At 38.5% G+C, this 26,615-nt stretch overlaps 1 protein-coding gene and 1 pseudogene across 15 annotated transcripts in view; both read right to left on the reverse strand.

Moving 5' to 3' along the window:
• Positions 1-1,545: 1,545 nt before the first annotated feature.
• On the reverse strand, positions 1,546-5,175 carry LOC102129353 (large ribosomal subunit protein uL4 pseudogene; annotated as a pseudogene).
• A 5,292-nt stretch (positions 5,176-10,467) lies between these two features.
• VAMP4 (vesicle associated membrane protein 4) overlaps positions 10,468-26,615 on the reverse strand; it is a 40,941-nt gene continuing 24,793 nt past the window's right edge. For 3 of the 15 annotated variants that reach the window (XR_012422304.1, XR_001488636.3, XR_012422247.1), the window contains exons 5-9: positions 21,678-21,778; positions 20,634-20,713; positions 16,900-16,951; positions 14,918-15,065; positions 10,468-12,388 (exon numbers count right to left, since the gene is read on the reverse strand). Coding sequence is in view for 5 of the 15 variants with exons in the window: in XM_045392819.3 (XP_045248754.1) it covers positions 15,037-15,065; positions 16,900-16,951; positions 20,634-20,713; positions 21,678-21,778 (262 nt within the window). In the remaining 10 variants the exon portion in view is untranslated. Of the gene's footprint in view, positions 12,389-13,022; positions 15,066-16,899; positions 16,952-20,633; positions 20,770-21,677; positions 21,779-26,615 lie in introns of those variants that run through there. The other 12 variants (XR_012422372.1, XR_012422340.1, XR_012422364.1 and 9 more) reach the window with 5 other exon arrangements.

A 26,615-nucleotide genomic window follows, 5' to 3' on the forward strand; every position in this document is an offset into this window, starting at 1 on the left:
AAACATTATTTTTAAATGTGGTAAAATACATATAACATAAAATTTACTATCTTAACCATTTTTAAGTGTACAGTTTGGTGACATTAAGCACATTCACATTGTTGTGCAATGATCACCACGATCCAATTCTAGAATTTTTTAAACTAGCAAAACTGAAATTCTGTACCTATTATATACATATACATGTGTGTGTGTGTGTGTGTGTGCGTGCACGCACATATATATATAGAGAGAGAGAGACGGAGTCTCGCTCTGTCGTCCAGGTTGGAGTGCAGTGACGCGATCTCCGCTCACTGCAAGCTCTGCCCCCTGGGTTCATGCCATTCTCCTGCCTCAGCCTCCTGAGTAGCTGGGACTACAGGAGCCTTCCACCATGTCTGGCTAATTTTTTTGTATTCTTAGTAGAGATGGGGTTTCACCATGTTTGCCAGGATGGTCTCGATCTCCTGACCTCGTGATCTGCCTGCCTCGGCCTCCAAAAGTGCTGGGATTACAGGCCATGAGCCACTGCACCTGTCCATCTGTACCTAGTAAATATTAACTCCTCATTCTCTCCTCTCTCCAGCCCCTGCCAACCACCATTCTACTTTGACTACTGAATTTGATTACTCTAGATACCTCATAGAAGTGGAATCGTAAAATATTTGTCCTTTTGGGACTGACTGGCTTATTCTACTTTATATAATGTCCTCAAAATTCATCCGTCTTTTAGAAGTGTCAGAATTCCCTTCCTTTATTTAAAGCTGCATAATATTCCATTGTATGTACATTCCACATTTTGTTATCCATTCATCTGTCAGTGCACACTTGGTTGCTTCTACTCCTTGATTATTGTGAATGGTGCTGTCATGAACATGAGTATACCAGTATCTGTTTGAACCCCTGCTTTCAATTATTTTGGGTATATACCCAGAAGTGGAATTGCAGGATCATATGGTACTTCTATTTTTAGTTTTTTGAGGAACTGGCACAATGTTTTCCCTAAAGTCTATAACAATTTACCTTCCCAACAACAGTGTACAAGGGTTCCAATTTTCCCACATCCTCACCAATACTTATTTATTTATTTTTTAAATAGTATCCATTCTAGTAAGTGTGAGGTGGTATTTCTTTTTTTGTTTTTTGAGACAGTCCTACTTTGTCACCCAGGCTGGAGTGCAGTGGCGTGATCTCGGCTCACTGCAACCTCCGCCTCCCAGGTTCAAAAGATTCTGCTGCCTCAGCCTCATGAGTAGCTGGGACTACAGGCATGCACCCCTACATCTGGCTAATTTTGTATTTTTAGTACAGATGGGGTTTCACCATGTTGGTCAGGCTGGTCTCCATCTCCTGACCTCAAGTGATCCACCCGCCTCCGCCTCCCAAAGTGCTGGGATTACAGGCATGAGCCACCGTGCCTGACCTGAGGTAGTATTTCATTGTGATTTTGATTTTGATTTCCGCAATAATTACTGATGTTGACCCTCTTATGCTTTGTAATTAATAAAAATATTTTTAAAGGAAAAAGCCATATATTGGTACTTTAACATCATTTTCTCTGTGCTCTTTTTTTCTCACTGCCTCTTTGATCAGGTCTTTATTCAAAAGAAGCTGTCCAAAATGATTTGATCTTTATGGAATAGTCAAATTTAAGAGTTTATGCAGCAGACTTCTCTTCCTCTGTAGTAGGCTTCTTTTCTGCTGGCTTCTTTTCAGGGGCTGGTTTTTTGGTAGCTGCTGCCTTTTTTCCCACCAGAGGTTTCTTCTGCTTTTTAACATCAACAGCAGGCTTCTTTCCTTTCTTACCTACCACAGGCTTCTTGCCTGCAACCTACTTCTCATCCGATTTGGCTTCTAGTGCAGCAGCTGCCGCTGCTGCCTTATCCACTCCGAGCTTGTGATTCCTGGCCTGGCGAAGAATGGTGTTCCGACGCATGGTCTTTGCATATGGGTTTAGCTTCAACATGATTCTCACATTTTTCAGTGGGTTCTTCTTTAGGACTCTGCAATGAATCTCCTTGCGTGGTGCTCGAAGGGCTCTCTGGATCTCTGGGCTTTTTAAGATTTTGCTACGATCTGTATTGATCATCTTGTGGATGGGAAGATTGTAGTTACTCTTGGGGGAAGCAGCTTTACGGCAAATGCCATACAATTCATCTAACTTCCGGAAAGCACTTTCGGTCCAAATGCAGAAACGTCCCACAGGCCCACCAGGAGCAAGTTTCAAAATGTTCAGTTTGCTTACGTTAAGCAGAGTAATTCCAGGGATGTTTCTGAAGGCCTTGATGATACCATTATCCTCATGATGGATGATGCAGGGGCCTCTGTGCTGGATACGGTGACGGTTTCTCATTTTGCCCTTGCCAACTCTCATTTGCTGAGAGGCATAGTCCTTTTTGATATCATTCCAGGCTTTAAGTTTCTTAAGAAGCAAAACAGCCTCCTTGATCTTCTTGTATCCTCCAACTTTATCTTCGACTACCAAAGGAAGTTCAGGAACTTCCTCAATACGATGACCTTTAGATATGACCAGTGCTAGTAAGGCTGAGGCAGCCAGGGTAGAACAGATGGCATATCGTTTTTGGGTTGGGTTCACTCTATGATGCTAACGGCATCAGGTTTTGGTTGGTGCAAACATTCGGCCTCCATAACACGTTTCCAGAAGCACCCTGGCCAGAAAGGTGAGTCCCACCACCTCGAACTCTGGGAATTTGAGTCACAGCTCTGTCAGTACCCAAAGACTCAGCACTGGTCTGATGACCTGCTAATTCACCGACAGCATACAGCTGTCTGTTGTGTTTGTGCAAGTTGGTGTGAACAAAGTTCACAATATCTGGTCGAATAGGAGCCTTGAATACAGCAGGCAAAGTGACATTTTTGTCAGATGACTCCCCCTTTTCAGAGTACAGCGATATCAGTGGGCGAGCACACACCATGGCGGAGAGGAGAGAGCCATGCTCCTCTCAGCACCGCTGCTGCCACAGGAAAAGTTTTCTGTGCTTTTAAAAATGTGCCCCACATTTTAATTTTGCACTGGGTCCTGCAAATTATGTAGCCAGCCTTGCATATGGGAAATGTCAATGAAAAAAAAAATGGACTGGGTAGTAACTTAATAATCTGAGTGTATGATACTTGTTTATAGGGAGATAGTGATCATCACCGGTTTCCCATCTCTATTGACTCAGTGAAAGTCTGAGAGATTTATTTAGAAAGGAAAACTGCCTTAGTGAATGCAGCTTGCTGTAAAGAATCTCATCACTAGTTCCACTTTGGATTACAGCCTCGCTCTGTCACACATCACCTGTGTAAGTGCTGGGCAAATCATTAAACCTCTCTCTTGAGCCTTGATTTCAGAGGAGTTATGGGTCTGGTGGCCAGGCAGGTAGGAGGGGGCAGATCCTGAGATGGGCCAGCATCCTCCTGGAAGTTACTTGCCTTGTTTAGAGGCTACTGAATAGCTTTCAAACAAGCAAGAGTGAAGGGGGAAATGGGGTTTATCTTTCAACAAGGGGGACTGGGCCACTTCTGCAGGGCCAGAGAGTTCTGTGGAATCTGAGCATTCAAGATCCTCAAGTGGGCTGAGTGCAGTGACTCACGTCTGTAATCTCAGCACTTTGGGAAGCCGAGGCAGGAGGACTGTTTGAGCCCAGGAGTTTGAGATCAGCCTAAGTAACATAGCGAGACCTCATCCCAATAAAAAACAAAACAATTAGCCAGGCATGGTGGCATGTGCCTGTAGACCTAACTACTCAGGAGGGTGAGGCAGGAGGATTGCTTAAGCCCAGGATGTTGAGGCTGCAGTGAGCTGTGATCGTGCCACTGCATTCCAGCCCGGGCAACAGAGTGAAATCCTGTCTCAAAAAAAAAAAAAAAAAAGACCCTCAGGGGCATCTACCCAGATATCCCATCCCAAGTCTCTAGGCCCTGTTCTTTCCCTAACAAGATCCTGACTTTGGCATAGGAAACTTGCTGAGGCTGAAAATTCACTGTTCTTTGAAATTCTGCCACCTTAAAATGAATTCTGGGCCTGGTCTTCAACTCTCTCTGCTCTTCAGCTTCAGGAAATAAAGGTCTCTTTAAATACTTTCAATTAGAGAATTAGAGAATCTCTGATTCTCATATTTTGCTTTAAATTCACAATTGATTGCCCTGCATCTGTCACATCTGTCATTTTCTTTTTTCCAAGCTAAGAATGGAGTTTAGCAGGAGCTGCTCCATTTCAAAATCCTTAAAATGACCGTATCTCCTGTTCCTCTCAAATGCTAGAGATGGCATGACTTTCACATTCCCCTCTACTTGTATCCCTCTCACTTCACCAGAGGTGAACATTTTAGCAATGAATGCCACTGCTACTGCATGTCAGAGACTACTGATAACAGTACTTACTCCACCTACCACCAGTGATGTGATCCTTCTTGCTCTCTCTTCAGTCGGTGATCTAATTCCAGAATCCCATCCTTAGAACCTGTTTTCTGGGACCAATACGGGTACTAACCTTCTTCAGTTGGGCCCTTTAGAAACAGTTGGCTACAAGGATTCAGACGCATGTGATTTATCGAAGGAGTGCTCAGCTCTCTAAGAGACGAAGAGATGAAAGACAACGAAGGGAAAAGGCCAAGCAAAAATGGTCTCAGATAAAGTCTAGCCTTGGCCAGATTCAAGGGCGTGTGTGGCATCTCAAGCATATATCACAACATCGAGTTGTCCCACCTTCAGATAAGGGGTTCAGGCTTTTGGACCCCAATATCAGTCTACCATTGGCTCCAAGGTACCCCCAGGGATGGGACTCAATTCAGAGGTGAAGTGGCTCCCATTGGCAGACAGCAGTTCTCCAGAGAAGGGGGAAACTGTGAGCCATTGGCAGCAACGTTAACATCCACAATAGCTGGGGAATGGAATCTGGCATCAGATGCACTTTCTACCCTCCTTTCAGGATGGTGACCAGTGTGGCTTACACCGCTAGGATTCCTTGCCGTTTCTTTTTTAATCAGTTTCAAAAATAGGGGAGTCTGGCCAGGCATGGTGGCTCATGCCTGTAACCCCAGCACTTTGGGAGGCTGAGGTGGGATCACTTGAGGTCCAGAGTATGAGACCGGCCTGGCCAGTCGATACGGTGAAACCCCATCTCTACTAAAAAAACAAAAATTAGCCTGGTGTGTCGCGCGTGCCTGTAATCCCAGCTACTCAGGAAGCGGAGGCAGGTGAATTGCTTGAACCTGGGAGGCGGAGTTAGCAGTGAGCTGAGATTGCACCACTGCACTCCAGTCGGGGCGACAGAGTAAAACTTTATCTCCAAAAAAAACAAAATTATATATATATATATAAATAATAGGGAAGTCCTAGCACCAGATCACAGGGAATAAAACAACTAGGCCAGGTTATTTATTCCCCTGGTGTCCTCCCCGTAAGATCACCTTAGGCTGGCTGCATCCCTTGGCCAAAAGTCAAGGTAGCCCTCTTCATGTGACTTTGTTCTTCCAGGTGTCGGTAACCTCTGCCTTCCCTCAACCCTTCAAGCTGTACTATCCTTTGTAGTTTCTTTAAGCCCTACCACCTTTATAAATTTACCTTTATTAAATTCTCCTTGAGTTATTTTGAGTGTCCTGTGGCGTAAAACAGAATGCTACCCTGGTGGTAACTGATGAGATCAAGGAAGGTAAGCAGTTCAGTTTTCACTGTAAGTGCAATGAGACTTCATCAAAGGGTTTCAAGTAGAAGAATTGTCTGTTTTCGAACTCTCAATTTTGATTTCTCTCTTAGCTGCCTGTATAACGTAAATTTTCCAGTAATGTTTTTATCAAGAAAAGAGACAAGGACGTCATGTTTTCTGAACTCTCATATTTTAAGAGTATTGTGTTTGTGGTTTTCATTTTTTCTTTTTTTTTAAGACCGGGTATTGCTCTGTCACCCAGGCTGGAATGCAATGGTGCCATCATGGCTCAATGCAGCCTTGAATTCCAGAGCTCAAATGATTCTCCCACCTCAGCCTCCTGAGTCGCTGGGACTCCAGGCATGTGCCACCATGCTTGGCTAATTTTTTAAATTTTTGTAGAGACAGGGTCTCACTGTGTTGTCCAGGCTGGTCTCAAACTCCTGGGCTCAAGTGATCCTCCTGCTTCAGCCTCCCAAAGTGTTGGAATTACAGGTGTGAGCCACTGAGCCCAGCCTGGTTTGCGTTCTTTTGAAAAATTTTTCCAATGGTCCACAGAATCCTCAATGGTTTTCATTCTTAAGTGACAACTGATTTGGTATAAAAATTCTTGAGTCACAGCTATATCCTCTCAAAAATCTACAGATGCTGTTTTACTACTCTATAATTCAGTGGCAGAAAAGACAGAGGTAAGCTTAATTTTTGCTTCCTTGTAGGTAACACATTTTTCAGGTGTCAATCCTTATAGAATTTACCCCTTTAATCTTATGATTCATATACTCTACTACAATGTAGCTTACTGTGTCTTTTGACAATTTTGTTTTCTCCCGAAGGACTTTATAAAAGCTTAAGTTTTCATCAAAGAATACATCAAAGAATAATGTTTTTTGATGACTTCTCTGTTCCACTCTTTTTGGATTTCTTCCACAGGAACACTATGTAAATTCTTGTCTTTTTTTGGTCTCCTAGATCTAACATCACACTGTCCATTTACAGTTTTGATCTTTTTCCTCTGTGTTCTGTGGCAGCTTCTTGAACCTCTCTTCTGCATTACTGATTTTCTTCAATCAATTCTACTCCTCACTGCTTCAGTGAAGGGCTTAATGTTTGTGTTGCAATTTGTTTCCTGGCAAATTATTTTAACCTGCTCCCCTTATGGCTGACCTAATTGTCTACATAACACATTTAATTGTACTTTTTTTCTTGCCTTTTCTCTTTATGACTTTTGGAATTCCAAAAGCATCAGTTTCATCCTGCTGCAGATGCTGAGGTGCTCAAAATCAATTTAGTTCTTGTAGTACATCATTTTCAAAACTACCATCTTCCTTTGCATCTTCAGGATAATTAATACATTCAATAATTATTTGAGCACTCACTATGACACTTGCTGTTGTAGTGAGTGGTTTGGGATATATCAGAGAAAATTCTGGAATATTAGAATGTTCTGGAAAAACAGAGGGTAAAGGGATTGGATGGTGTACTCGGGGAGATTTTGAGAAAGTCATTCAAGAGAACTGTTCACGCAGTGGTTGAGGAGGAAGGGCTTTTCTGGCAGGAGAAACAGCAAGTCCAAGGCCTGGAGCTGGTTTGTCTGAGGAACAGCAAAGAGGCTGGTGTGGCTGCAGCACAGCAAAGAAGGCAAAGACAAGGGCAGAGGTCAGCAAGGTGACTTGGGGATGCATCACGAGACCCTGTAGGCCACTGAAAGAATTTTGGCTTTCACTCCGAGGAAGATGGGAAGCCATTGAAGAGTTTTGAGCAAAGCAATGGCATAATCTGATTACATTTTGAAAGAATTATTTTCACCATTCTGTTGAGAACAGACTCTGGGGAGAGGGGGAACAGTAGCCTGAGACCAGTTAGAAAGCTACTGCAGTATTCCAGGTGAGAGATGATGGTAGGAAAGGACCAGGTGGTCATGATGTAGGCAGTGCGAACTGGTCAGATTCTAAAGATATTTTAAAGGTAGCACCAGAGGATTTCCTGATGAATTAGAGGTGAGTTGAGAGAGAAATTATGAAGTCAGTATGACTCCACAGTTTTTGGTCTAAGTAATTGGAAGGATTCAGTTGCCATCAACTGAGATGGGGCAGAATGCATGTGGAGGAGGTCTATGAAAGAAGACTGGAATATGTTTGGGACATGCTAAACTTGAAATAATAAAGACATCAAAAAGAGTACTGGATGACTCCAAATTCAAGGGAAGTCAAGTGGGAGACAACAACTTGAGATTTGTCAGCACAAAGATGTGATTTCGAATGACACAATTAGGTAAGCTTTCTAAGGGAATGTGTGTAAAGACTGGACCAAGAGCTGAATCCTGGACACTCCGATATTAAGAGCTGAGGAGAACAGGAGGAACAACCATGAGGGCAAGAAGAAACAAAGCCCTGGAAGCACTTATGAAGGAGAAGAGAGTAATTAACTGCATCAAATGATGCTGCTGCACAGAGATCAGGGCTGACAATGGACCACTGGATCTAGCAATGCAGAGGTCACTGGTCACCTTCCCAAGAGTAAGTGTGGTGGAGTGTGGAGGGAAAATCTTGACTGAACTGTTTAGGAGAATAAACAAAAAAACTGGAAACAGCAAGTATACTGAAATCTTTCAAGGACTATTACTATAAAGAGGAGTAAAGATATGGAGTGGAGCCAGGTGTGGTGGCATGCACCTGTAATGCTAGCTACAAGTGAGACGGAGACAGGAGGAGTGCTTGAGCCCAGGAGTTCAAGGCTGCAATGAGCTATGATTGTGCCACTGTACTCCAGCTTGGGTGACAGTGACCCTGTCTCAAAAACAAGACAAAAAATTCCCTGTAGCCAGGCATGGTACTTTACTCCTATAATCCCAGCACTTTGGGAGGCCAAAGTGGGAGGACCACTTGAGCCCAGGAGTTCAAGACTAGCCTGGGCAACATAGTGAGAACCCGTCTCTAAAAACAAACAAACAAAAACCCAGAGCCCATGATTTCAGCACCCATGTTATTTCTACTATACTAGTCATATACTATTCTGCCTCTCTAAATTCTGCCACAGGAAAGTATATGTCAGGAAGAGGACAATTATCAAAAATGTATAGCAATGAGGGCTGGTTGCATTGGCTCATGCCTGTAATCCCATCTACTCGGGAGGCTGAGGCAGGAGGATCACTTGGGAGTTCAAGGCTGCAGTGGGCTATGATTGTGCCACTGCACTCCAGCTTACATGCTGGAGCAAGACCTTGCCTCTAAAAAAAAAAGAAAAGAAAAAAGAAAAAAATGTATGGATGTATAGATGTGTGTATGTATGTATCTATAGTGGAATTTGGCAGGGGGCTGGGGGGAAGTGGAGAAAAGAGATGGAGCTTTTTAAAGAAGACAGAGTATGTTGCTGGGGAATGATTGGGAGGATGTTCTCTTTTCTGTGTTTTTTTTTTTTTTTTTTTTTTTGAGACGGAGTCTCACGCTGTTGCCCAGGCTGGAGTGCAGTGGCGCGATCTCGGCTCACTGCAAGCTCCGCCTCCCGGGTTCCCGCCATTCTCCTGCCTCAGCCTCCTGAGTAGCTGGGACTACAGGCGCCCGCCACCGCGCCCGGCTAATTTTTTGTATTTTTAGTAGAGACGGGGTTTCACTGTGGTCTCGATCTCCTGACCTTGTGATCCGCCCGCCTCGGCCTCCCAAAGTGCTGGGATTACAGGCTTGAGCCACCGCGCCCGGCCTTTTCTGTGTTTTTACAATGTTACTCACAGGTCCATGTGCATCTTCTTAGACATCCTCAGATGAGATCTTGCCCAGTTACTCAAAAAATAGGGTAAGTGCACCACCACTGACTGCTCAGTCTCTGCTTACTAGTCAGAATCCCTTCTTATACTGACAACTGAAAAGCAGGCCGATAGTCACAGCTCCTCAGCAATTTTTAGTGTGTGATGGGCACACTAAGTATGATTCTGTTGGATTCAGGTAGTATCTGATCTTCCTGCCCGGTTCTCTCATCTGTTGATGGTGGATTGTATTAAACACCATCATTCTCAGAGTGCACTTACCAGGCTGCTTCCCATCTCCATTTCTGACTACAGCACTTTATCTATCTCAGGGTACAATGTGCCTCCAATGTCATCTCCCCTCCCATGCCTTTTTGTAGTATTAAGACAATAAAGGCCTGATGTGGTGGCTCATACCTGTAATCGTAGCATTTTGGGACACTGAGGCAGAAGGATGGCAGTAGTCTAGGAATTTGAGACCAGCCTGGGTAACACAGTGAGACCCTGTCTATAAAAAAAATTAAAAACTTAGCTGGGCATGGTGGTGCATGCCTGTAGTCCCAGCCACTTGGGAGAACTGAGGTGGGAGGATGGCTTGAGCCCAGGAGTTCAAGGCTGCAGTGAGTTGTGATCGCGCCACTGCACTTCAACCTGGGAGACAGAACAAGATCCTGTCTCAAAAACAAAAACAAAAAGACACAGTTTAGTGTGTGGATGGAGGGAGGCTAGAGAGAATGAACATTACTCTGGTTGCCTAAAGCACCAGGCAGCTGAGGGACAGGACCAGGTTTTCTGATTAGGGCATGTAAGTTTACAGACACTTACATGCCTTCCTCTCTTACACACTATTGACTGAGATAAAGACATTGCTATACTAAGTTAAAAATCACTGAGAAATTCCTCTTAGATTTCGTCAGTATCAGGCATAAGTTTTGGTGAAAGAATGCCTTTTCTTTTTCTTATTTTTCCTCCATTGCACTTTATTGGGAAAATAGGATAGATTAAATCAGGGGTGATTATCCAGATGTTATTATTAAATAAGCTATGCTTTGAAGTTAAGGCAACAGGTAACACATATTGAATAAGCCAAAGTGCTTAATTTTTGTTTTCTATGAAATAGTTTATTTCACTGTTCACTATGGAGGGGCTACAAATACATTTCTGATATTAACACAAAGGACTAAACTTTGCCAACACTGGTAAAAATGGTTATGAGGAATTGAGAAGCTAGGGAACAGGGCACATGACATTTACATTTACTCATCTCCCACTATACATCTCAAAACAAACATCAAAGGCACTTACCAAAGTGATTCAGTAAGGGAGCGTGGAATTTAAAATAATGACAGATACTCAAGACACAAAATAAATGGCTTGAGTTTTCTTATAGTTTGATTTCTAACATTTTACTGACTAAAATCTCTGCTAATTATGTAATCTACTTTGTGGCTTTAAAATATTTGATACTTTAAGACTACTTTAAATGAAAAGAACCTAATGGAATACCATAAAGCCAGAGTTTTTCCACACCCAATTACAGTAGAAGAGCACCACTATATCCAGGCAAAAGCGAAAGGCTCATGTTGCTTCTCCAGGGAGCACTATGGAGTCAGCTCTCACTGATATACTAACATGTGGCATCTCTGTGGCTTCATAGGCACATTCATTCAACACACATTTATCTAGCATCTGCCAAGGTACACAGCACTGTGCTGGGTGCTGGGGAGACAGAAACATGGTGTGGTGCTTACTTTCACAAGCTTACACTTATCCCCTGTAACTGGGTGGGTCATGCTTTCTTTTCAATTCCTACTGATTTGTTCCAAGAAGTTTCATGGAATAAAACAGGAGCCAGAATAAATGCATTTGTGTTCCCATCCCTAATTCTACTTGGTTTCCAGAAAAAGAAGTCAGAATAAGACTAACATCAGAGTATTAAAGAGGACCTAAACTCTACATCAATCTAAGGCATGATGTCATTTGTCTACAACATGGGAAAAAACGAGAAGTAGAGCACCTTTCAGCCCTTAGGATCCAGTGTCTTTCCACTGCTTTGTGGCAATTTCCTGCACAAATATAAGCCCTACACTACATTCTAAAACAAACTTGTAAATGCTTTCAAAGTGACTTATGCTCTTACTCTCAACTCACAGAAAAATGGAGTCCAATCACATTTCCATGTGAAAACACAAAATTAGGTTAACAGAACAATCATCCTTGACATAGTAATACTCTGACAATACAATTAAGGGGACATCTTCTATTGGCATTTGTTCTTGACATGGAAAAACAATTTCTTGCGTATTTTCTAATCATAGTGTATATACAGATTACAGAGTCAATGTGGGCAATGATGCTGACAAGGCATCAAGCCTGTTTTAGAGTATACCGGCAATGAGAGATTTCAATTTCTTTATATTATATTCCTGCCTTCTCAGTCTGTACACGTATTATCATTTACAGGATACCCACATACTATACAGAATTGAAAGATGCCAGTTTTTGCTATCAAAAGTGCTGAAGTTATAATTTTCTAATACAGAGTACTGAAATGCACAGAAAGACTAAAATAGGCAATCTATAGGAGGGCTAACAAAGTATTTCTATATCTCATGTGTATTAATTACCCTTCCTCCATCTTATATAATATTCCATCTTTAATAGTGAACTTTCATCTAATTAAGAAATCCCCCAGTTTATAAAATCTGAGGGCAATTTCCAGTGAACTTTGTCAGGATAGAGGAACCAAACGACCACAGGTATTACTGAGTTATAAGAAGAAGGAGTAACTAATTATCAGTATTATAACAACAAAATTGCTGCAAGGCAATAGGCTTCTGTAATTAAACATAAATCACAAGGGTATGGATTCAGGCATGAAAATAGTGACGTGATTTCACTGAGAATCAACTAGTATTTGCAAAGCTACTTGAATTTTTCTGTTGATCTTCACTTGTTGTTAAATAATGATAGTTTTGATGATGGTAAAACTTCATTTTTCAAGTGCAGGATGATCTGAGCTGAATGAGAAAAACAGTAATTAAGGGAGGTAATGAAGGTAGGCCTGGCATCAGTTTGAACAATGTATTTTTTCTTCTGTTTTTGATCATAAGAGGGCTTACATCTCTGAGGTTACCACAATAAAGTCATAACCATGCCAGCCATTTTAAAAGGATTTCAGGATTAATCAAGACCAAGAAAGATGAAATGACAAACTACAAACCAAGCCATCACTACTACAAAGTTCCATGAGTGATATGTCTGTTACCCATATCCCAGGTAACAATATGTTTAAATTACAAAGACAGTGACATATATATTGTCAAATAAATATTACTTTTACTTATTTAAACTTTAAAAAATTTATAATTTTACTTTTTGTAATTTATTTAAAAGTGGCATACTTTATTAAAAGAAACACTGGAAATATGGATGCTTTTTGAGAAGTAATCTTCATCTTCACTTGTAGATATTATGGAGGAACTGGATTTCTACATCAACTAATGGAAAATTAAAACTTACAAGCCTAGTTCCAATTCAAATAAAGAACATACATACAAATGTTAGGACTGATTCTGTCCATTCAGTTAAGATATTTCCATTTCTGAATTATTAGCTACTGAAATTCTAAAAATGCTCATTTTTCTGGGTATCTTGTTAAAAGATTTATTAGCAGTTCAGACGCTGTTTACATTGACATTTACAAAGAGCATAGAGACCAGAGACAATATGCTATAGTATGTAAGACCTTTATCTCCTCCTTAATGCTCTAAGCAAACTATAAAGTTTAGAAATTCTATTTAGATCTTCTTAGATAACTTGCAGGTGTCTTGAGTGTCTCAGTCTGCTTTTTCTCTTCAAATTTCTTTCCATTCTAAATAACATTTTTTGCCTCCTAGTAATAATCCTGTAGAATTTTAAAAACAAACAAAAAACAAAACACCAAACCCAGATTCTATGCTTTATTCATTTCGCATTAAGATGACCAAAGAAATAAAACTTAAATAAAATAAACATAAAATCATTTTTCCCTATTTAAATACTGGTAATTTCTATTAACCCTATTTTTAATGTAGGGAGTTTTATATTCATATTCTCAAGATATCCAGTGCACAAGTTTCTGCAGAATCACTAATTTTATTATAAAGCTTCCTCTCCCCACACCTTAGGGGACAATATATTTTCACTCTGACTTGTTTAAAAGACACAAGGAGGTTGGCATATTTTAAAGTTAACACATTTTTTTATTATAAAAACAGGCTTAGGTTAATGGTCACTCTCTAGCATCTGGTGACTGACTGATTATCCTGTATATATATATATATACACCTAGGTTCCTGACTTTCTACTACTCATTATTGTTGGCTGATGCAAAACTTGATTGTGCAACATACATCTCCTCAAGGATGAACAGGAAATGCAAAGATATAAAATTCAAAGTATTAATAGATGGTTTTGCTACTTTTCATACTTTTGGTAAATGAGATAGTTGGAAGTTAGAGGCTATTAACTAAAATAAAATTAAGGAGTAAGTTACCTGTGAATTTCATTTACTCACATTAGGACTGCCTCGTCTCTCTTTATTGGAGTTTAACTGAAAACAGACTGGACCATGACTGGCAGCTATATATTGGTCATTTTCAAATACTCCAATGACACTCTTCAATAACTTTATTATGTCCAGTTTTATGGTGCCATACTGTTTTTTCACACTGTTTAAAAATTTCCATTTCCATAATCCAAACGCCAAAAAAATTACTACACATTCTCTTACACAGTCAAAAATATATTTACTGGAATGTTTTTAGTTATAGCTGAAGGCAACAACATTTACAACATTTAGCTTTTGTTACACCTATAAATATGGAAATTGCTTGCAAAACAACTGTAATATGAAAAGAATGATATTTCTGCAAATATTGACAGAATGGTTATGCATCTCTTTCAGCATATAATTTGGTACTCTACACAGGTTTCCTGACCCCCAGCATGACCCACTCCCTATTGCAATAATGCAAGTGCTTATGCCATTAAATTACTAGTATGAAATATTATCATCAGTGTTTATTTTTATTTATTTATTTATTTTTTTTTTGAGACGGAGTCTCGCTCTGTCGCCCAGGCTGGAGTGCAGTGGCGCGATCTCGGCTCACTGCAAGCTCCGCCTCCTGGGTTTACGCCATTCTCCTGCCTCAGCCTCCTGAGTAGCTGAGACTACAGGCGCCCGCCACCGCGCCCGGCTAATTTTTTGTATTTTTAGTAGAGACGGGGTTTCACCGTGGTCTCGATCTCCTGACCTTGTGATCCGCCCGCCTCGGCCTCCCAAAGTGCTGGGATTACAGGCGTGAGCCACCGCGCCCGGCATCAGTGTTTAACTATATACACAAATAATGAACTGGCAAGTATCTCGTTTCAAATTAGATCCTTGAAATATGGAAAAATAGAGGCTAGTTCTCTTTGCCTTAAACATAATTATTAAAAGAACATTTTGTTAGAAGGGGAGAAGATAATTGGACATTCTCAACGTTCCAATTTGAAGTGATACTTGCCTCTTAGTTTCTTGAAAAAGAAGTTTTGAAAGTTATATACACAAAGGTTTCATTTAAATTATGCAGCAATCTTTTATTACTGTCCCAGATCTTGTTTAATGAAGATCTCTGTCATCAAATCAAGTACGGTATTTCATGACTATAAGAACTGTAAGAGAAAACATGAAAAAAGCAATATATCAACATCATATATATATGCCATGTTTGAAGCAATATTCCTAAATGTAGTTGTGTCTACTTTTAGAAATGGGTAATGAGGATTGACTGAACTTTTATCTGAGGTAATAAATAATAAATGGGAAAGGAGAAGCAAAAAAATCATAAAACAACCTAAATGTCTAACATTGGCATCTTAAGTAAATAATGGCATAGCCATAGCTTGTATCTGCTGTTAAAATATTAATAAAAATTTTGATAACCTGGGAAAATATTCACAATATATTTATTAGAAAGTATATATAATATAGTCTTAAGTTTTTTAAAAAAACATGCTTGTATATTAATAGGAAAAGAGAAGTATATATAATAGTTATATTTGTAGTAGTAGCTATCTCTGTGTTGTAGTTGTAGATTATAGTTGAATTTTTCTTTTTGTTTTTAATATTTCACATTTTCCAATTGCCCACCATATATACATGATTAAGTCTTGGTTTTTGAGGTAGTTATTTTCTATAAGGTCACTACAAACACGAAATTAGTGAATACTGAACCACTACTGCTAGGGAAGATACAAGGTTAAGTTCCTGTGAGTCTCTGGCTACTAGATTTTTGTCAATCAATACATAACCTTGTTTTATATGTGTTTCTGTTTAAAGACATTTTATTTAATACGTATGATTGATTCAGTAACACTGAGCTCAAGGCCAGCAGCACTATAACTCATGCCTGAACAAAGTCTGCCTACTGTGTATTTTCTCCAGGAACACACATCACAGCTCGCTTGTACTGAGCAACACTAGAGAGCACTTCAGCTCTACGCACGGGGCTGTTTTAAACAGTGAAATCACCAACGAAAAGCACGGCAATGCAGAAAATGTGGTACTAAACAGACTACAAAAAGAACATGTTTATGTTATGAGTGCTGAAATAAAAAGGCAGAAATGGCTTTGTTTAACCTCAGCTAGGGATGTGTGGGTTGGGGGACTTAAATTTTTTGTTACTCTGAACATGTTTGTAAATGACTGTGAAAGCACCATGAGTACTGATTTTGGGGTTACAAATAATTTTACCTGGTAAGTGGATTTGCAAACACAGAATCTATGAATAATGAGGACTGACTGTATTTCTTTGTAATAAAACATTTTTTTTCTGTTTAAAAAAATAACAGCATAATAGAATTTTTCAAATGATTATTTTTAGATACTTTCCAAATCTTCATAAAACCTCTGTAACCACAGGTAGAGAGGCCTTGAAGAAAAAGAGATATTTAAAATGATCTGATTTTCAAAAGAATATTAAGGGGAAAAGGAAGGGAAGGAGTCATGCTTTAATGATAGAAATTATGCTCAACTACAGAACAAAACAAAAACCAAACAAAAATCATCTGGAGAATGCATTTGGATGTATCCTTCCAAAACAATATTACAAGATGCAAACTGCCATTCCTGAGAGTTAATAATAAATAGAAGAACATGAGTATTTTAGACCTTAGTGTAACAGGAACCAGATTTGGCCTGGAACAAATCACTTAGCCCTGGATTTGGGGGTAAGGGTTGGGGGCAGAACAGGAGTTCCCTTTGAGAATCTGATAAAAGATATAGACTCTCTATAAAAATGTACATATACATAGTCACAAAAAATTTTACATATTACTTAAGAGCATTTTCAGAGATCTATAGATTCTAAGAGCTCCTGAGACAGGTCAGAAGTCATTACTCAATCCTGACTTCAGACATGCTAGGTCAACTGAAAATAAAAAGGGAATTAAAATGAACTCTAAAACAAATGATACCCTACGAAGTAATAATCCAATAAATACTTACTGATAATCACTAGCAAAAGGATAGCAGCAACCAAAGCCATGATGGCTTTTATCTACAACACACAAAAGGCCATATAAAGATATTAATATTTGACTCGTTAATAAAGTCAAGACTATTTGTTGTTCTATTTACTGCATCATACTAAATCATCTCAATAAATAGGCACATTTCTTGAAATGTCTTCAAATTTTTGCCATATGAATTTGCTGGCTATTTTTCATTCTTTGGGAAACAATCAGAATTCCCCAAATTTGAGGTGTTTTTCTTTACTGGATTTTGTTGGTCAAAAGCTGTACTGCAGAGAAAACAGTAACAATCAAAGCCTTCATGGGCTTGAACCGCTATGATTTGATGCGCTTATTACTAATGTGAGACCAGAGAAAACATACAGTATTTTAGCAACTCTGTTCAAGTGTCAAGATACGATGAATAACATAGGCCATGCAATTCAAATGGTTCAATACATATAAAGTAGCAGTTTACAGCAGTTTTTTTCAAAGTAAATGAGAATTCTGTTAAGTTTTTTCTCCCCTTACTTTCTTCTTGGCATTTTTATCTCCATTTTGAGGCATATATTTTAGATTATTTATGAATAGCCTCATTTAATAAGCAACTTTGCCTAAGAGCATTCTGTGTCAGTTTTGTAGTTAAGAAACCTTAAGGTCAGTTCTTGGTCAGCTCCTTAATATGTTATAACAAAGTGACCCAGAGAATATATGGAAGATTTGTAATTTGGATACCAGTGCCTATTACAATTATTATGGTAACAAAAAAATGTAGACAGAGAATCAGAATGGATTGGAGATAGGAGCTGTATTTTTAGTAGGTGTCTGGGTCCACATTATACGATAAACTAAAGTACTTTAATCCGTTTTTATTAATCTGAAACATTTCTAAAATAATTTGGAATTTCTACAGTAGTTTTTCAACCTTACCTAAAATGTACATTAATTTGCTGTTAAATGTGTGTTCGGCTTTACTTAAGATTTGAATGAGAACATCAATATCAATTTAAAAACACCTCAATGAATAGTTTTCTTCCTTGGGTTTCTAACACTGGGCAGAAAATGTTTACAATTGCAAATGGCAGTATTGTATTCATGCAAGTCCAAAGCTCATGAACAAAAATCTGTGTGGCATTAAACATATAAGAGCTTCACGACCCCCCAGATACATTAAAAGGTGTTAGCGATTCTCTTTCCCCACCCATGAATAATTTTATTAATTCATTTATTTTTAAAGCCAGGTATATTGAGATACACTTTACACAGAATAAAACTTATCCTCTAAAAGTGCTTTTGATAGGTTTTGACAAATATATCCAGCTGTTAATAGGCATGAGCACCATCAAATATAGGACATTTCCACCACCACCCTCAACAAGTTTCCTCATGACCTGTTGTCAGTCTCCAACCGCACCACATTCCCCTTAGCCACTGGAAACTCCTGATCTGTATTCTGCCCTTATATCCTTTTTCTTAAAACCCTTCAGAAATTACTCATTATGGAAGTCAATCTAGAAAATGGCAGGCACAGGGAGGCTGCCCCAGATGAATAGTAGCACAATGAAGTATTAATGGGGTACAGTAAAATTGAAGGAAGCATTAGAAAATAATAAATGAAGAATACTTGCTACTGTAAATGGTCTTTGTTATGTTATGGAACAATGGTTTTCATTACATGGTCAATGCTATTCATGGTCTCCAGAGGTCCTCAAGGTGATGACTATTTAAAAATATAACTCAATGTTTTTTCCTCCTCAAAAGCACACTATTCCTCTGACCCAAACCCCATAAAGTACAAAGCAAACATTTTTAGAAATGGTTAAAAAAAAAAGTTAGGCAAAATGTTCATTATGACCATCTTTTTTGTGGATACATGAATGGGGTACATGAGTTTGGGGGGAGAGAAGGGGTGAATGGTTCATAGACCTTTTGTTTTTCCAAATTAGCCCATAGAATAGAAAATTTCTATAGATATAGAAACTTTAGGCCAGGTGTGGTGGCTCATGCCTGTAATCCAGCACTTTGGGAGGCTGAGGTGGGCAGATTGTAAATTTCTATAGATATAGAAACTTTAGGCCAGGTGTGGTGGCTCATGCCTGTAATCCAGCACTTTGGGAGGCTGAGGTGGGCAGATTGTTTGAGGCCAGAAGTTCAAGACCAGCCTGGCCAACACAGTGAAACCCCGTCTCTACTAAAAATACAAAAATTAGCCAGGTGTGGTGGCACATGTCTGTAATCCCAGCTACTCGGGAGGCCAAGGCAGGAGAATTGCTTGAACCTGGGCTACTTGTGAGGCTGAGGCATGAGAATCACTTGAACCTGGGAGGCAGAAGTTGCAGTGAGCCGAGATTGCGCCACTGCATTCCAGCTTGGGAGACACATCAAGACTGCCTCAAAAAAAAAAAAAAAAAAAAAGAAAAAGAAAAAGAAAAAGACTTTAAAGAAAATAAATTCATTCTTTAAAGAATAAAGTAATTTTGAATAGAAAATTTAAATTCTGAACAAGGGGAGAAATGAAACAGTTTGTTTCTTTCCTCAGTTCCACTTCTGAAAGTAGGACAATTCAATAGGTAGACAGATAAAAATAAATAAATCCAAGGTAACTCTTGGAAAAAATCCTTAGCATATGGCTAAGTCAGGTTTAGAAAGTTACTGCTGGCTGGCACAGTAGCTCATGCCTGTAATTTCAGCACTTTGGGAGGTCGAGGCAGGCGGATCACCTGAGGTCGGGAGTTCGAGACCAGCTTGATCAACATGGAGAAACCCCGTCTCTACTAAAAAAACAAAAAACAACAACAACAAAAAAACCCAAAATTAGCCAGATGTGGTGGTGCAGGCCTGTTAATCCAAGCTACTCGGGAGGCTGAGGCAGGAGAATCGCTTGAACCCTGGAGGTGGAGATTACACTCCAGCCTGGGCAACAAGAGCAAAACTCTATCTCAAAAAAAAAAAAATAAAGAAAGAAAGAAAAGAAAGTTATTGCTAAACTTGAAAATGAGAGACTAAAAACAGTTCTTGTCTAAATTTTTAACAAAGCCAAAAATTATACCTAGAATCAGAAAAAAAGATTTGCTTATATAACATGAAAAACATTTTCTGTTAATGATTAGTAGCCACAGTTGATTTAAGAAGTAAATGTATTTCTATACAATGTTTTGGAGGAGTATATTAGTATGTAGACATTCTCAATGTTTTCCTTGTTAAAAATGTTAAAAATTTCCTTTACTTTTTATTTTTCTGGAATAATGAGGGAAGTGGAGTTTTTTCTTAACTCCATTTGCCTTAACAGATTCGGATATGTAAGCTGCTGTTATTATTTCCCCTTTCAACTAAAAGTCGTATTTTTCTCTAGCTCTCACTTTATTTTTTTGATATCTCTATATAATGCTAGAGGTTGCTCAAAAAAGTACTAACAGTAAATTTCAAGAAAAAAATGTATATTTGTTACAAGTTAATAAGTCTAGAGGTAGCCAAATATTAATAAAATGTGGATTACTCTCATGAAAAAAAATCTATGAAAACATCCTTTTAGGCATACTGATTTATTTAGTTATCCCTATCCCAAAAGCAATTAAGTTAACAAGTATTTACTGAATTTCTACCATGTCTCAGGACAGTTATAGGCCCTGTTCTCACAGATGTTATGCTCTAGAGGCCCTTTTTCCTTCATGTGTTTGAATACCACTTCAGATGCTGACCAATCTATCCAGGAGCTTCTGATTTACTTACTTTGCATCCGCGCCACCACATTTGCCTTCGAAGTTGTTTGGATCTGTTGCTAAAAGCTGTTGCATTATCCGATAAGCTTTCTATATCACATAGAGGATGGAGAGAAGGATTAAACGACATAACAGGATTCTTTTATCTAGTCACACAAAGATAAGAAAATATTAATTTCTACTTCTGCAAATTTATTCCCTTTTAAGCATGAAAACAACATTCTCCCTTTTTTCCACCCACAAACTCTGGCATTCTACATTATAAAAAAAACAAAAACAAAAACAAAAAGTAAAAAACAGTTTGCAGATCAGTTTGCTCAATCCTTTTTTATTATAAAATTAAGAAAAGTCTTTTTAGGGCCTTAATGCTTATAAATAAGCTTAGGAATTCTAATAAGAAAATACTCTTTAAAAATTCAAACACTTGGCACACCTCTAGAAAAAAAATTACATGTAGAGAAGTTAGCTTTTTAGAAGATATCAAAAGTGACTGATTTTAAAGGAAAACAATATACATTTTAAAAGTGACTAAGCGAGGTTGTCTTTTTTTTAAGTCTGTCAAAGATTAATCAGGTATTCAGCCATTCACCATTCAAACAATATTTGAGTGCCAAGTACATGCCAGGTATGGGTATATAGGTTATAGGTGTAATGACTGAAAGTAAAGAAAGGTGACTAAGTTACCAAATGAAACATAAAATAAAAATAGCAGATAAGTTTGAAACAAGTGTTGAAAAGTGAGTAGGTCTTTCGGCCCTGAGATCGTGAGAAACACAAAGTTCATCAACATCAAAGTGCGAAAGAAAAAACAGCTCTACTCTTCACTCTTCAACAATGAAATTTTAAATTCTTCATTCTCCAATGAACAATTAAAAAATAATGTAACAATAAGATGACTCAAAGTAAAGGAGTTAAAATTAAACCATTAAAATCATACACTTAAGAACCAAATACCAGTTTCCTAAGCCAAGATTTGTAAATGCTGGCTAGATAAGTAGAAGAAAAAAACTAGCAAACAGATTAGTAATATCAAGGAATACATGAAGATCTGTACCTGATTTGTCCTGTAGTTCATCTAGTCTCTCCCCTCTCTCAATTACCTTTGTAATATTTTCTTGCATGACATCAATAACTTCATCCACTTGATTCTGAACACTAGTTTAAAAAAGTTAAACAATTATTTATCCTTCTTTTGAGAATATTTACAATTTCTGAAATTTCATTAGACATAATAAAGAACAGCAAATTCTCGGAGAATTATTCAACTATTAAATTTAAATTTAGGACTTTATAGCAATGTTCTTCCATTTGTGGGCTTCAGTATTCAGATAATGAAAGACAATTTGATATAAATTAAAGTAATATTTAAAGATAGCTTACTTTTAGCCCTGCTTCTGACTTGCAACCCATAAGCAAGTTAAATGTACTGTCAGCATGCTCATTAAGTGCAGAGTTTAAACCGCTTCACTAAAAATAATCAGGTTTTCTTTTCAACAGGCTATTGAGGCTGCACCCTACTTTTGCTATATATTTCATACACGAAGGCTAACAAAGGAGGTATGTTAACATACTTTTTAACATACCTTTTGCTCAGGTACGGTAAAGGCTTATGAAACATTCCTAGTTTCCAGAATGGAAATGTAGGGCATATTCTAAGAGATACTGATGCTCAATGGGTAGAATTCTTCACTGCTCATCAGATTTTTCTTAAACAGGGTATAAGATAACTGGGGACACCTGGGAATATTTTGAAGAACCCACCAGGAAGCAAAAAGGAAAAAATTGTTTTCTGTTTTTCGATTGTTTGTTCATCCTTTATATTAGATGATGGGGGTCTGTTTTAACCAAATTTCAGGCTGTTCAGTAAAGACTTAACCTAAACTTAAAATTGTAATAACTGTCTTCAGCTATCCACTCTCATTCAGGAGTTAACTCCAGAGTACACAAACATGGACATGTTTAATCATTTTAAGTGTCTTATTCTCCTCTGTGGCTCTAACCACAAGACAAAAAGTTATCTTAAATTACTTTATGAAATAAGTCACAACAATGAAATATTTAAAAGGAGAAATAAAGCAAATCCATGGTCCTCACAACTAAACACTGTTTAAAGTGCACTGGATTACTTACTGCAGACATGTGCTGCATAACATTTTGGTCAATGATAAAGCACATTTACAACAGTGGTCCTATAAGTTATAATACCATATGTTTACTGCATGTTTTCTACGTTTAGATAAGTTTAGACACACAGATACTTACCATTGTGTTATAATTACCTGCAGTATTGAGTGCAGTCACACGCTGTATGGCTTTGTAGCCTAGGAGCTACAGGCCATACCATATAACCTAGGTGTGTAGTAGACTACACTCTGTAGGTTTGTGTAAGTACTCTATGATGTTCACACAATGAAACTGCCTAATGATGCATGTCTCCAAACGTAGCCTGTCATTAAGGGTCCATGACGGTTATAAACATTAAATGTATAAATATTTAAATAAATGAAGATATGCAATTGCGTTTCTAGTTGGAAAAGGAAGAAGTGAGTAGGGGGCTTTAACAATTTTTTACAATACACAGATATGGTCTCCGCCCTCTACCCCACACAAGTCCCCAAACTAATGTAGTAAGTGAGGAGTGAGGCACGGTCATGTTTAATTTTGAAAGAGTTCTATCCTTTCCGATCACTGAGCTAGTTCTTTAAAAAATTTGCTATAAAAACAAAATGAAGGCCCATTTAGACATAGGTGGATTCAGAAGTACTCTCAGATTCAAGTAGCAATTACTAAGCTTGATGACAGTAACCTCCATCCCAGGTTAAAAGCATTATGTACACCCACTGATTACCCACACATAAACTTCAAGATTTTTCACAGCATCCCAGAGTTCTGTGCTTCCCACATATTATTCCACTGGAGGATATAAGACTGAAGCTCAACCAAGTTGGGCATGCAGAGTTCTCTTCTGTCCAAACAGATCTGAAAGAACCCCTAAGTCTCTAAGACATCTTGTTGCAACTCCCAGTCCCCTAAGTAGAGAGTTGAAGGTGTTCATCTTATTTAAGAACAATGGCACAAATACACAACTAATTAATTTCTTCAACAAATAACGAGAACCTACTACGTACTGTTTTAGGTACTGAGGAAGTAACATTGAACAAAATAGACAAGTAATCCCAGCCCTTACGGAACATATGTTCGAACGTACATTGAATGCACTGTATTAACCTTATAGCTGTGAAACAGCATGCTCTACCCCATTACTCTATCTTATTTATAGCATGTAAGCAAATATAAAGTGATAGTAATTGTACCTATTTACTTATTTACATGCTTATTTTCTGCCTCTCCCCACCAGAAGGTAAGCTCAATGAATGCAGTGACCTTGCCTATTTTGTTCACTTTTGTAAGTCCAGTACCTATAGTCGTGCATGGGGCACAGTGGCCATTCAACAAATATTTGCTGAATAAATGAACAATTTGAGTATAAATCCTATAAAGCATATCCAGCTACTTGAGGGGGAGATATAAAGCAGTGAGTGTAGAGACCTCCATTTAACTACAAACAAAAGTAAAGCTACTGTTCATCAAGGATCAATTTTGAAATTCCCAGCTAGTTTTTTTTGTCATATGCAAATGATGATAATTAATGGCTTAAAGTAGGGTGCTATGGCAGGACAGGAATGGACAAAATGTACTAAGGCTCCTACACACGATCAGATTATAGCTATTATGGATATTAATATACATATACTATATATACTTTTAGACGAGATTGGGTACGTTCAGGGTGGTATGGCCGTAGACATTATATATACTTTTAAAATGAAAACAAAAAGCTAATAAAATAGTTATGGTCCCAGAATCTCTCTAAGGCCAGGCCTGGTGATTCATGCCTGTAATCTCAACACTTCTGCAAGGCGGATGGATCCACTGAGCCTGGGAGTTTGAGACCAGACTAGGCAACACAGTGAGGCCCCGTCTTTACAAAAAGATTTAAAAATAAGCTGGTTATGGTGGCATGTGCCTGTGGTCCCAGCCACTTGGGAGGCTGGGGTGGGAGATTTCCTTGAGTCCAGGAGGTTGAGGTGCAGTGAACTGTGACTGCACCACTGCATTTCAGCCTGAGCAACAGAGTGAGACCTGTCTCAAAGGAAACAAACAAACAAACAAACAAAAAAACCCCCAACAAAACCCTTTAAGGATAACATTCCATGGATATAGGCAGATTAATTGGGACAGACCCATAAAATTCCAGATTCTTACTAGAGTATCATAAACCTACAAGTATTCCAACAACATGGCACACATGTAATAAATCACTATTGATAATGGAAACCCCAAATAATATTTTAATTTTTCTGCTACATGATTCGTGAGTTATTGCTGCTTTGTCCTTCACACATTACTATCTGCTGGTGTAACACTCTGAATCCAGCTACTGTGTAACCTTCACTCAATGATGAAAAATCTCATGACTGTTTTCTGTGTGTCAGGATATTTCCCCACCCAGAACACAATTTTTGTAGAATAAAGAAAATGATCTACTTATTTACTTTAATATGGAGATAGTTTGGTTTACAAAGCAAGTGATAACATACTTCCCCACGATCTTTTACATTTTCACAATAGTTATAGTCCTTTGATTTCTATTTGTATTTCACACTGGTCTTGTCCCCATTGTTATACTACAAATGCCTTAAAAACAGAGACTGACCCACTTATCCCTTTATTTCCCAGGTCATGTGAAATGTGGTTGGTACAAGGTAAGCATTTAACAAACATTTTCAAATCTGAGTTAAATATATCATTCACTCAAAAAACATTTATTAAAAAGTTATGGCTAGGTGTGGTGGCTCAGGGCTATAATCCCAGCACTTCAGGAGGCTGAGGCGGGAGGATCGCTTGAGCCCAGGAGTTTGAGACGCCTTGCCAACATGTCAAAACCCTGTCTCTACAAAAAATACAAAATTAGCTGAGCATTGTGGTATGTGCCTGTAGTCTCAGCTACTCAGGAAGCTGAGGTGGGAGGATCCTCCTCCGGGAGGTGGAGGTTGCAGTGAGCCAAGATTGTACTATTGCACTCCAGCCTGGGTGACAAGACTGAGAACGTGTGTCTAAGAATAAAAAAAAGTTGTTATTATGCTATTCATCAAGGTTACCATCATGAAGGTTACGAGCCTGGTATTTAGAAAGATTATATTCCAGTAGGGAAAACTGATATCCATGATTATACTACCATGTGTTAAGGGATATAATGGAAGGAAGCCCACAGTATCTGACATGTAGCCTAGATGAATTCAGCCTGGACCAGAGACGACATCAAGACCCCTGTGCTGAGTTTTGAGGAGTCAAGAGTTAATCAGGGAGAGTAAAAGAGGCCGTGGATGGTGAGAAGGTTCTAGGATAAGGAGATATATGTAAGAGGAGGCAATATTTTAAGAACTAGGAGATTAACTTGATGTGAGTGAAGGAATTGGGAAAAGACTAGATAACTCCTAGATTTATAATTTGAGCAATTAAGTGGTAGTAGACGATGGCTATGAACTAAAATAAAAAATTAAGAATGCAAAGGAAAAGGTAATTTGTGAAGGAAGGGTGGAGATTTTTATATCATGGCCAGTCAAAGGCGATTCATATGAGATAATAAAAGACATGAGAGAGAACATAATGAGGAAAAGACATTTTCAATACTGTTTTCCATCCTTTTAAGAGTCTGAGAGCACCTGTGTTTCTGAAATGGCTCTATTCTAATTACCGACAGAGAAGCTGTAAGGTATAGTGTAGAACCCCTGGGTTCTGTATTCAGACAAACCTGGGTTTGCAGTACAACTTTATCACTTACTACGTATGTGACTTTGGAATTCACCTTGCAAGTCTGTTTTAGCCTCACGTTTTCTCACCTTTAAAATGAAGCTGATAAACTCTACTTTATTTGTGAGAATTAAATGAGATAGTGTTTTTCAAATACTTAGCATAGTGCCTAACACAT

The sequence above is a fragment of the Macaca fascicularis genome, chromosome 1 (assembly GCF_037993035.2).
Source record: "Macaca fascicularis isolate 582-1 chromosome 1, T2T-MFA8v1.1".
Taxonomy (NCBI): Eukaryota; Metazoa; Chordata; class Mammalia; order Primates; family Cercopithecidae; genus Macaca; species Macaca fascicularis.